Source organism: Danio rerio, chromosome 7 (genome assembly GCF_049306965.1).
Source record: "Danio rerio strain Tuebingen ecotype United States chromosome 7, GRCz12tu, whole genome shotgun sequence".
In the NCBI taxonomy this organism is placed as follows: Eukaryota; Metazoa; Chordata; class Actinopteri; order Cypriniformes; family Danionidae; genus Danio; species Danio rerio.
The window spans coordinates 18,108,381-18,121,493 of NC_133182.1; the positions used below are offsets into that span (position 1 = coordinate 18,108,381).

The 13,113-nt window shown below is 39.2% G+C and overlaps 1 protein-coding gene across 1 annotated transcript in view; it reads right to left on the reverse strand.

The window, feature by feature from the left end:
* The window catches only part of peli3 (pellino E3 ubiquitin protein ligase family member 3), a 45,426-nt gene that overhangs the window by 17,326 nt on the left and 14,987 nt on the right, over positions 1 to 13,113 (reverse strand). The window contains exons 2-3 of the mRNA XM_002662799.8: positions 7,111 to 7,304; positions 51 to 180 (exon numbers count right to left, since the gene is read on the reverse strand). Of these exons, the coding sequence (XP_002662845.2) occupies positions 51 to 180; positions 7,111 to 7,283 (303 nt within the window). The 5' untranslated portion in view covers positions 7,284 to 7,304. The remainder of the gene's footprint in view (positions 1 to 50; positions 181 to 7,110; positions 7,305 to 13,113) is intronic.

Consider the following 13,113-nt stretch of genomic DNA (forward strand, 5'->3'; position numbering starts at 1 on the left):
CTGTCCATTTAGAATAGCATGATCTGGCCTCTTTAAGTGAAAGCATTTACCTTGGACACCAGAGGTGTGGAGACGTTGTGGATGACATCCGGTTTGACGCCGTTGGCTTTGGGCCGTTTGTAAAGGGCCAGCCGACTCCTCCTGCGACCCTTGTCCCCGCTAGCTAGCGAACCATTATGCCTGCATGGAGATAAACCACAATACTACAACCCAAGCTTAGTGACTGCTTTGAACAATAAAGACTGCATTAATCAAAACGCATTTGAGGCTTAATTTAGAAACAGCACCTCACGCGCTGACTGAATTTGATCGAGCTGACAGATTGAGGGCAGACTGTTGTCTTGGGGATGACAAACAACTAGGCATGGATAACTTGTTTTCACTTAAGAGCGCTGGCATGTACTTAAAAATAATTAAATGGCATTAATCTAGCTGTCAGTCGATACTATGACAGGAGTCATGAGCTATCTACAAAATGGCTGATGCAGGCCTCTGAGAGCCCGTCAATGAGGAGGCGAAGCCATCTTATAATTCATCTAGACAACGATCAATAGTCCAGATGCTTAAATGAGCTTTCTCTATCTCCACTCATCGCACTGGGAGGCAGTGCTCATTTTTATGGTCTCTTTGTTTCAGCTGTAGTGTCCTGTGGTGGTGAAAATGTTCTCTAATTTCAGCTATTTATCAAAATTATGAAATCAAAATAAAGTTTTATTTAAATATGTTAGTATCAGCATGTCAGTTTTAAGGATATCTATAAGCACGTGTGCTCCAAAAAAACAGTTACAGATTTCACGTTAAACATACATACAAACTCCACACAGAAACGCCAACTGACCCAGCCGAGGCTCAACCTTTTTGCTGCGAGGCAACATTACTACCTGCTGCGCCACAGTGTCGACTGAATATTCAGTATTTAAAACAACAACAAAAATGACAATAATATGCCTGCTGTTGCCTTTGCTTCACTGTCTGTGCAAATGGATGTTGTCATACGTTTGTGTTTTCAATATACTGTAGCTAATCTCATATAAACTACTGTTCAAAAGTGTGGGATCAGTCACTCTCTTACCAAGGCTAAGTTTATTTGAATAAAAACAACCCACTCTCATTCTGAAAATGTACTGTTATATGCATTTCTGGAGAGCACCAAAGACGTCCCTGAAGCTATGTTTTTTTTTTGTTGCAGTTTTTGTTTTAGCGAATCCACCAGAGGCCGCTGTATATGCTTTCTGAGATCTTAAATTTCTCTGGCGAGTGCCATTGGTGCCTGTTGTTCTCGCGTAAACCCACCAGAGGCCGCTTTCGACTGACTGAACGACCGACCGATCGACTGACTCACCCTCCTCGTTCCCTAAACCCAACCAATAGTATTTTCAAAAGCACAGATTAACCTATTAACTGCTTTAAACTGCTTCAGTCCAGTTTTCAGAGTTCAGTTCAGAGTATAGGTTAAATTTCACTGCTGAAAGTCCAAACATTAAAGAGTAATTTCATCAATGCGCAGCTCTACAAGTCCCAAACTAAGCAAGCCAGTGGTGACAGTGCCGAGGAAAAAACTTCAAAGTGAAAAAAAGAAAACCTTGAGGAAAAAACAGGCTCAGTAGGGCACAACCATTTCTCTTCTTGCCAAACTTCTTGTGCAGAATAACATTATAAATGTAAATTGCCAGCAGTAAGCTCTCTGCAACTCTCACATGGTTGCCCACTGAAGTTGGTCAGTACCTGAATGGGAGACCACATGGGAAAGCTAGGTTGCTCCTGGAAGCGGTGTTAGTGAGGCCAGCAGGTGGCGCTCAACCTGTGTGGGTCCTAACGCACCCTCTGTGGTCATTAAAAATCCCAGAATGTCCTTTGAAACAGTGTGGGGGTTTAACCCCGGCATCCTGGCCGAATTTGCCCACTGGCCTCCGTCCATCATGGCCTGCTAACCATCCCCATATCATAATTAGCTTCATCACTCTGTCTCCTCTCCACCAACCAGTGTGGTGTGCGGACTGGTGCAATATGGCTGCCATCACATTATCCAGGTGGATGCTGCACACTGGTGGTGGATGAGGAGATTCCCCCCATTGTGTAAAGCGCTTTGAGTCTCTAGAAAAGCGCTATATAAGGAATAATTATTATTATTAATTATTAAACTTTTTAAAGCCAAAGTTAACAATTTTCTTTTGTTAAAAACATTTTTGGGGCTGCACATTGATCCTTGACATCCTGTCATCAAATTCTTCTTGTTTAAAATATACCTGACAAGATTTGTTTTAGGTGTGTAAACTTGCTACAGTAAAGATTGTACTGTTGAGTCTTCTTAAAATCATTGTAAAAAGTGTATGACGGTCAATATTTGTGCTCAAAAGAAACATCAAACAGACCACATTCTGATGTAGCTATACACGTTCACTATTTGATGCTTGGAAATGCCGTTTCATCTTTAATCCAGAAACAACCATGTGTTTTATTTCCCCCTCTTCTTGTTTCTCATAGGTTAAACTCTGTTCTTGCACTGGAAACACTCATCGCTCGGCTCGGCTCCATGTGCTGTGTGATTTGACTGGCATCTTTGTTGGCAGTCAAATGAAGTGTTTTGCATCCGCAGCTGAAATCTAAAGATAAGTCAGGAAAACCAGCCACAGGTACACGAGAGGAGCCAACTGGCCCGAATGACGTGGCGTTCATTCATCCGCACCAAAAGATGTTAATTGAAGTCATATTTATTTGAGGGTAATTTTACCCTTGAACTCCCTCTGAACTCCCGCATTCAGCAAAACGCTGGCAGAGTGGAAGAGCTGTAATTTAGATAAATGGATTTCACAAATCGGAGACTGTATCTTACAGTTCCAGTGTGTGTGCGAGTACAGTGAGACCTGAACAAAGATAAACTTGGTGTTTCTGATGTCAAACCTTTCTATATCGGAAGCATTAAATGCTTAATAATCTGCAACATCTCTTTTAGGATAATTTTACGATTGCTTTACTCTGAAATAAAGAATACTAATGGCTAAAAAGAATATATAATAGCAAAAAATGTTGGAATTATATTAAAGATTTAAATTTTTTTTATTCCTTTTTTTTTTCATTTCATCAAATTTGCAGTGTTAACTGGCTTGGCATGATCGTGGTGTAATAATGAATACAAATTCCAGGGTTAGTAATCCATTTATAATCATGTTTAGAGGTTGTGGCTCACTCTACTGACAATGTATATTTTAAAAGTGTCATAAAATAAAAAAAATAGGATGTAGCTGGACATACTCACTCCCAGGGCCGTTTATATCGAAGTTGATATTTAGCCGCACCATGTTTGTTGTTTCGTAACATCTCATTTTTATAAGCTGGGTCGTTAGCCCAATGCTCAACCCCCAACCTGGAGAACCAGGGCATACACACATACACTACAGACAATTTAGCTTACCCAATTCACCTATAGCGCATGGCTTTGAACTTGTAGGAAAACCCAGAGGAAATACAGGGTAGAACATGAAAACGCCACACAGAAATGCCAACTGACCCGGCCGAGGCTCGAACCAGTGACCTTCTGGCTGTGAGGCGACATCTCTCAAACACCATTGTTTCCTATGTAAATCCTGTGAGTGTAAAATCTCGGTGACAAACAAGCCAATCAAAACAAAACACAGACACTGACGATCCACATGCGATCATTAATTTACATGCACATAGCAGCATTTGATTGGCCAAAACATTTCCTAGTGACACCCTGGAATTTCTTATTATTATTCATTAGAGCTGCACAATTAATCAAAAAAAGAGGGCCGGTGTCCCTGCAGGGTTTAGCTCCAACTTGCCTCAACACACCTGCCTGGATGTGTCAAGTATACCTAGTAAGACCTTGATTAGCTTGTTCAGGTGTGTTTGATTAGGGTTGGAGCTAAAATCTGCAGGACACCGGCCCTCCAGGAACAAGTTTGGTGACCACTGCCTTAGACGATCTTAATCCAACATTTCTACGATTCTGCCAATCATATTTTCAAGTTCAGGAGAAAAGCAAAGGCGGCTGCACAAGTTTTTTCATTGTTTCACACACATTGCTCAGCGACATGGAAACCTCCAAATGGTGTTAAAAGAGTCACATACTGTATTTATAAGGTATAATTCAACCAAAAATGTCATTTTTGTCTTCATATAATAATGTATTTGCGGCCAGGAAATCACACGTGACATGAGCTGCTGACTGTGCGAGCGCGAGCCCTCCTTAATGATAGACGCGCGTGCGTCTACTTTAGTGAACAGAACCTGCTTATGCTGTGAGTAACATGTAATAAGGTTGTTAATAATATTCAGTTTGTGGCACAGAGTTATCATTTGAGAGGCGTGAGCGAAGTATGAACTGCACTTAGCACTGAAAATGAAACCGAAAGCGTTTATGTCATTTAAATAATCATATCGCATTTAAGAGTTATGATTGCGTCAAGTTTTTTCTTTCATAGCGAACACAGAGTTGTGCATGAAAATAAATGTTTACAGTGTCAGGATAACTACTCTTGCCTATATAATGTTGATTTTACTAGTGAATTAAAGGGTCTAATAATGTTGATATATGTGGTCTATAATGAATATAATTATTTATAGTAACCAGTAGACCTACATATAATATTAATATTCTTGTTTTACCTTATGTTTGAGAAAAAACAATAATCTACAGAATCGTGAAAGAATTGTGTTCTTTATTTAAAGCAAAAAAATTGCGATTCTCATTTTAGCCAGCATCGTGCAGCTCTATTATTCATAGTGAAGTTTTCTTATGCTATGAGAAGACCTTACTTCTTAATTATTCATGAGAACATGTGCTTTCTAAAGGCAAGGGCAGATTTTGTCTTTTATCAGTTGAGTTTGTTACCATTCAGACACATCCTAGCTGCTGTGTTAGCGCATGCTTAAAATCCTCCTGGTTACTGACGGGGTAATGGTTGGAATAGACAAGGCAAAAGAACGGCTGTACTGTCATCCACTGTGTCTGCATTCTGAGGAGGAGAGAAGTCCTCATTTATAGTGTTCATATAAACATGATTATTTTATAATGATATAAATTGTGTATATGAAATCACGAATAACATGTAGCAGGGCATTAAAATTACAGTTTATTTCTTTGTATGTAAACTTTGTATTCTCTAAAACCATGGGTCTCCTCATGGTTTGTGTCTCATTTTGTTAGCCGACTGACAACAGTTGTTCGCTCCCCTCTTTTTCCCCTGGTCTGCCGGCCACGTCCACTCCTCCTTCACCTCGCAGCGCTCCGCCTATGTTTTTTGCAGTTTTGGTTTTCGCGAATCCTCCAGAAGCCGCTGTGTACGCTTTTTGAGATCTCAAATTTCTCTTGTGAGAGCAATTCAAGCCTGCTCTTTTTGCATCTTATTCATTTACAGTTTGTAATAACATACAATTTGGGAAAGACAGATTACAGATTTATTCAGCACCAACCTGAAGAGGCATAAGATCTGTTTAAATCCATATATTTTTGTTAGTTTAACATGTATATTGTGAAATGTTCTGTATATATTGGTAATGACGAAGGCCCTGGTTAAGGCCCTTCTCTTCTGATCACTCAGCTTAGATGGCTGGCCAGCTCTAGGAAGAATCATGGTTAGGTGTGGGATGATAACCGTTTTCAAGGTCTACCGCGATTTGGAAAAGTCAAGGTTTTAAAACTCAAATTTTCTGCTATACTGTTCCTAAGGTATGTGTACGATTTTTAAGCAATTTATTTTTTTGTTTTAGGACAACAGTATCTCCAGCAGCAAAGATATTCAAAGAAGACATTTTAAATAATAAAGAAAGCAGTGTTGTTGAAACAAATGAAAACAGCAGAAGTCAACGATTATTTTCATTATTCAGCATGACATGTTTACTGCTCCAAAATATTGTATATATTATATAATAAATATATGTAATTATTTTTATATTTAAAAATATATTTATAATAAATAAATATAATGTGTTAAAAGGGAAAAAAAGTTTTAGTTTTTAACCCAGACATTAAAAAAAGAATATATTTTAGAACAGTAATCTCAAAACTGTAAAACCGTGAATCCGTGATATTTTTATCCAAGGTTATCATACTGTCAGAATCTAATACCAGCCCATGCTTAGTCCTGGTGGTTCCAAACATCTTCCACTTATGCATGATGGAGGCCACTGTGCTCATTGGAACTTTCAAAGAAGCAGAAACTTTTCTGCAACCTTCCCCAGCCTTGAGCCTCAAGACAATCCAGTCTCGGAGGTCTACAGACAATTCCTTTGTCTTCATGCTTGGTTTGTGCTTTGACATGCAACCATGGGACCCTATATAGACAGGTGTATGCCTTTTCAAATCATGTTAAATCAACTGAATTTACCACAGGTGAACTCCAGTTAAGCTGCTAAAACCTCTCAAGAATTATCAGTGGAAACAGAATGTACCTGAGCTCAATTTAGAACTTCACGGCAAAGGCTGTGAATACTGATGTACATGTGATTTTTCAGATTTTTTATTTTGAATAAATTTGCAACAATTTCAAAAACTCTTTTTTCACATTGTCATTATGGATTATTGTGTGTAGAATTGTGAGGAAGTAAATGAATTTAATCCATTGTGGAATAAGGCCGTAACATAAAAAAACGTGGAAGCGCTATGACTACTTTATGGATACACTGTACAATATATAGATCTTCTTACAGTAAAGGAAATATTTGCCTTTTAATGTTCGAAGCGGACTTGACAGCAAGCAGCATCTCTATTCTTCTTAGTGGACATAAACGTTTTTCTCCGCGTGATCGCACAGAAATATCCCCAAACTGTTTCTGTATACAAAGTTCACACATACTATTTATCTCAATTGTTTTTTGGGACTTGACGCACTCAATTTTCATTTATTTATTTTTATATTTGCCATATTTGTAATCAAATAAATGCAGCCTTAATGAGCACAAGAGTTTTCTTTCCAAAATCACAAAAAATACAAAAACAACCTTTTGTTCAGCCAAGTTCTCTAAAAAAAAGAGCTAATCTAAACTAGGAAAATAGTTTTCTTATAGAAAATGTAGACAGAGTAACCTTAATGTCATCCTTTTAATGTGAATGTTCCTCCCTCAGGCCTGCTGTGGACGTTCTCTTACCCCAGTACAATCAGCTCCCCGTACTTGATGGGCTCCTTGTCCTCAGGGCAGAGAGCATCATGGGACTGAGATCCAGAGCCCAGAGGAGGAGACGACTGGTTCTTGTTGCATGATGGGCGCAGCTCCAGGGACGGAGGAGGGCAAAGAGCTTCTGAGCTCCCTTCCAAAACCATATCCACGAGAGCCACTCACAGCTAAAAGAGAAGGGGAAATGTCAGACTGATATTGGGGTAGGCTTATGACAACATCAAATTTACTTGTTGCAATTAATTGCTTTTACTACAATTTACAGTACTATCACAATATAGAACTAAGCTGCAATTAATAAATGACTTGCTGACAAATGTCCAAAATCACAAGCAAAAATCAATGTTCGTTCACTTGAGTAACAATCACATAGTGTGAACTATCAAAAACGCGATCTGAGAGAATCGCCGATGAGTCGCAGATAACCGTGAGATATTTGGCATGCTAAATATCTGGAGCTGTTGCCGATTTTAAAATGTCACGTGAAATGTGTTCTTATTGAAAATAACATTGGCGATTACCTACAGCCAATGAGAGATCTGCAGGCTAGCGGGAGGTCGGGGGAGATATCAAAATTGCGTCTTTTCAGTCTATTTGGACCCAAAAAATGAAGATAAAACTAGTGTGTTTGACGTGTCATCTGAGCAATACCCCAACCAGGTTGAAAAAGAAAAAAAGTTAAGGAGAAATTGCTAATTCCTTTTAAAACCCAGGGGCCTCATGTATCAACGTTGCGTACGCACAAAAACTTTGCGTACGCCAGGTTTCACGCTCAGAATCGCTCACGTTTGGATTTACTAACAATGAACTGAACGTGGGAATGTGCGCAGCTTCACGGCAGCTTTTTGGCAGGCGTACACACATTTTTTGTGCGTGTCTGTTTTATTTCCATTGGCGACTCCTAGAGGCAGTTGTGTTAAATTCCTCTCTACAAAATGTCTGAGCCTTGCAATGGCAGCTGTATGAGACGGGTTCATCTAGCAGGTAAATAAGGTTTCCATACCATACAGTTGAGCAGCTAAACATTAAAGCACAATTTGCAGCGGTCGCCTGTTTTCCCAATGTAATCTGAGCTATCTACTGCACGCACATTGCTATAAAGACACTATCTGAAGATGAATTTGCATTCGTGAATCAGAAACATTTCTATTCAATAAATGTGCAAATAAAATATGATGCACAAACTTATTAATGATTCCTACTTGTCTTTCTCGTGATAAATAGTTGGCAAAATCTGATATGTAGCGGGGAAAAAAAAGAAGAAAGAGTTCATCAGACGCTGGATTCGAACCGAGTTCATGCTCGAACGTGTCAAAACATGACCGTATGCGTCTTACGAGCGCGCCACTGACACTGTTAAAAGTGTTGCAACATTTTACAGATATAAACCAGACTATTTATTTTTTTAATGCACTCAGTGCGATGTTCAGACCCAACTGTGTTAACCGCATCAGCTAAACTCTCCCACTCTATTTTTTTCCTTTTGTTGTTAATTCCGGAGAACAAACTTGCAAATAACACCGATTTTCTCCGGTCTACCTCCGAAAGGAGCACCTCCAATTCACATTCTGTTCAAAGTTTCTCTTTTTGCTTGCTTTTGCCATGGCTTTTTCGTTGGGTTTTGCCATTAGCATAGTCATTAGCATATTCATATGGGTGAGGAGGCAGGGAGGGGTTTTGTGCTCATGCATGTTGCGCTCAGTTTCACGTTCATTCGGATGTACAAAAGAATATGCGTGAGATTCGGCGTACGCAGTGTTTCATACATCTGAATTTTTTTCTGCGTACGCACATTTACAGCTTTGTGCGTACGCAATGTTTTAGTAAGATTTCCACGCAAGTCTTCGTACATGAGGCCCCAGGTGAGCAAAATAAAAACATTTTCTCCCACACTAAAGGCTTCTTTCTTATTATGTAGTTGGTTACAAAAGATATACTACACAGCAGCGACAAAACGCTAGATAATCATGCAGTGTGAAAACATCTGTGATGCAACTACTTAGAAAATTGTGTATTCTGAACGCAGCATAAGGTTACTTTAACAGGTATAATAACCTAAAACACGCTGTGCTTTTATTTATTTATCGTAAGCAACTGAATTAAATTGCAAAGAGATTATAAAGTACAGTAGGCCAGTGTTTCCCAACCAACAAAACAAGAAGTGCAATTAAAAATCAAGCAATGAAAAAAAAAAAAAATTATTATATATATATATATATATATATATATATATATATATATATATATATATATATATATATATATATATATATATATATATATTTGCAATTAAAAAAACAACAACTACACTACAACTACACTTTTCTTTTCAGCTTAGTTCCTTTATTAATCTGGGGTTGCCAAAGTGGAATGAACTTCCAACTAGCATATGTTTTATGCAGTGGATGCCCTTCCAGCTGCAACCCATCTCTAGGAAACATCCACACACACTCTTTCACAATCATACACTACGGAAAATTTTGCCTACCCAATTCACCTTTACCACATGTCTTTGGACTGAGGGGGAAACCAGAGCACCCGGAGGAAACCTACGGGAACACAGGGAGAACATGCAAACTCCACACAGAAACACAAACTGACCCAACCAAGGCTTGAACCAGCTACCTTCTTTCTGTGAGGTGACAGCACTACCTACTGCGGCACCCAAGACTATACATATATTTGCAGAACATTTTTATAGTATTGTCTTTAAAAAAACACGTCCAGTCAATTGCAATTATCATTTTGATTTGCCTTTTAGTCAACCGTAAGTTTGCGATGCTGTTTCTCACTTTGCACTTCATGTTTCTGTGCGGGGGCGGAGTCAAGGGAACTTGGGCATTTATGGCAGGCTCAAGCTCCCTTGACTCCGCCCCCTTGTCAAATCAGGGCCACAAACGTGAATCATTAAATTGCTATTTCTTTTTTTGCACTGCTTGATTTGTATCCATGGATCCATCCATCTATCCATCTGTCATTTGTCTATATCCGTTTATCTATCAATGCTTCCATCCATCTGTCTTTTCGTTTGTCTACAAATACATCTATCCATCCATCCGTCCATCCATCCATCTATCCATACATCATCCATCTGTCCATTTGTGTATATATCCTTCCATCCATTTTTCTATCTATCCATCCATCCATCTGTCCATCCATCCATCCATTAATCCATCCATCTGTCTCTCCATTTGTCTATCTATCCATCCATCCGTCTGTCCATCCATCTATCAGTCCAATCGTCGATCCATCCATCCATCCACCCATCCATCCATGCATTCGTCTGTCCATTTGTCTATATATCATTCCATTCACCTATGTATAGCTTCATCCATCTGTCCGTCTGTTTGTTTATCTATCCATCCATCTATTGGTGTATCCATCCATTTATTCATCCTTCTATCCAACCATCAGTCAGTTCGTTTGTCTATTTATCTTTTCCATTCTATCCTATTTATCCATATATATGGTCCACGTAAACAGTATTTGAGCAGCTCCCAGCTGTGTGTGAATAACCAAAGGAGAATCATAACAGGTGTGTGTCTGTGGTGCCTGAAGGGAGTTGTAGTTCATATGGGGACGGAATTGTAGTCCTCCAGCAATCTGTATGGAATAGATCGCTGGTGACAAACATGCAGCCCTAATGTGAACATTCTTAAAAAGCAATAAATAATAAATAATTTATAAATAATAAATAATTATTTACAGTATTTTAAAGTACCCATAATATTATAATGTGCATGTTCATTAATCATCATATATTGAATTATAATATATAATATTAAATATCAGCATACAGTATGTCTATATTGGTGCTTGTTTTTTTTTTGTTTTTTTTCACAGTGACATGAAAACTAGATCTAATAATAAGGTCTTCAGAGCAAGAGGAAATGGAAAAACAGTATGATTCTTATCTGCTTCTCAACCCTTCCTCTTACCTGTAGCAAACAATAAGCAGCGTATCATGGATCAGCCGTTATGTGTTTATGTACCAGCTGATCCTGTGAGAGCAGCCTGAGATTATGTGGCCGTCTCTGCAGTGTTTTGACCTCAACAAACGGCCGACCATCAATTGACAACCTGTCGGGAACAGGAGATTTAACCAATCCCGGGAGAGTAACAACCTCTCTGCAAACACACAGTCAAGTGCTCTGGTGCAAAGGACTTCATTGTTGTTTTTCATACAGACTTAATGGAAACACAGTCACAGCAGTGGCATTTCAAAGGTTCAATACTGAACGTCAGATAAACTGCTGTGCTTATTACTTTGAGAACTTAATGCGTGTTGTTTGGGCGCTATCTGTCTGTCTGTCTGTCTGATGTCTGTCTGTATGTCTGTATATCTGTTGTTTCTCTAACAGTCTTATCTATCTGTCTATCCATCCATCTGTCCGTTTTGTTATATATCCTTCCATCCATCCATCTGTCCCTCCATTTGTCTATCTATTTATCCATCCATTTGTTCAACCATTCATCCGTTTGTTTATTTATCTATCTATCCTTCCATCCATCTATCCGTCTGTTTCTCTGTTTGTCTATCTATCCATCCATCCATCCATCTGTCTGTCCATTTGTGTATTATTTCCTTCCATTCATCCATCCATCTGCCTGACTGTTTGACTATAAATTCATTCATCCATCCATCCATCCATCTGTCCATTTGTCTTTCTATGCATCCATCCATCAATCTGTCTGTCCTTTTGTCGATCTATCCTTCCATCCATCTGTCTGTCTTTTCGTTTGTCTATGTATCCATCTGTCCATCCATCCATCCATCCATCTATCCAACCGTCCTTCCATCCATCCATACATCCATCCATACACCTGTCTATATATCCTTCTATCCATCCATCCATCCATCTGTCCGTCTATTCATCCATCCATCTGTCAATCCTTCCATCTGTCCATTTGTCTATCTATCCTTTCATCCATCCATATAGCCATCCATATGTCCATTCATCTGTCTGTTTGTCTATCTATCCATCCATCCTTCCGTCTGTCTGTCCATTCGTCTATCCTTTCATCTGTCCATCCATCCATCCTTCCATCTATCCATCCCAATGTGTCCTTTTTGTTATTTACTGAAAATGTTAATGTTATCTATTCTTCCATCCATCTGCCTTTTCGTTTGTCTATGTATCCATCTGTCCATCCATCCATCCATCCATCCATCCATCCATCCATCCATCCATCCATCCATCCATCCATCCATCCATACATCCATCCATACATACATCCATCCATCCATACATCTGTCTATATATCCTTCTATCTATCCATCCATCCATTTATCCATCCATCCGTCCGTCTATTCATCCATCCATCTGTCCATACATCCATCTGTCCATTTGTCTATCTATCTTTTCATCCATCCATATAGCCATCCATATGTCCGGTTATCTGTCCGTTAGTCTATCTATCCATCCATCCTTCCGTCTGTCTGTCCGTTCGTCTATCCTTTCATCTGTCCATCTATCCATCCATCCTTCCATCCATCCATCTAAATGTGTCCTTTTTGTTATTTACTGAAAATGTAAATAACAAAAAAACTGAAATTACTTTTATTGTAAATTTGTTTAACTTTATTTTAAGTTTTGATAATTTTAATATCTCAGCTTTAAATTTACTTCAATTGGTTGCCCTGGCGAGCGATGCGATGGCGCAGTAGGTAGTGCTGTCGCCTCACAGCAAGAAGGTTGCTGGTTTGAGCCTCGGATGGGTCAGTTGGCATTTCTGTGTGGAGTTTGCATGTTCTCCCCGCATTCGCGTTGGTTTCCTCCAGGTGCACTGGTTTCCCCCACAAGCCCAAAAACATGTGGTACAGGTGAATTGGGTAAGCTAATGTGTGTGTATGTGTGTGAATGGGTTGCGGCTGGAAGGGCATCCGCTGTGTAAAAACATGCTGGATAAGTTGGTGGTTCATTCCGCTGTGGTGACCCCGGATTAATAAAGGGACTAAGCCGAAAAGAAAATGAA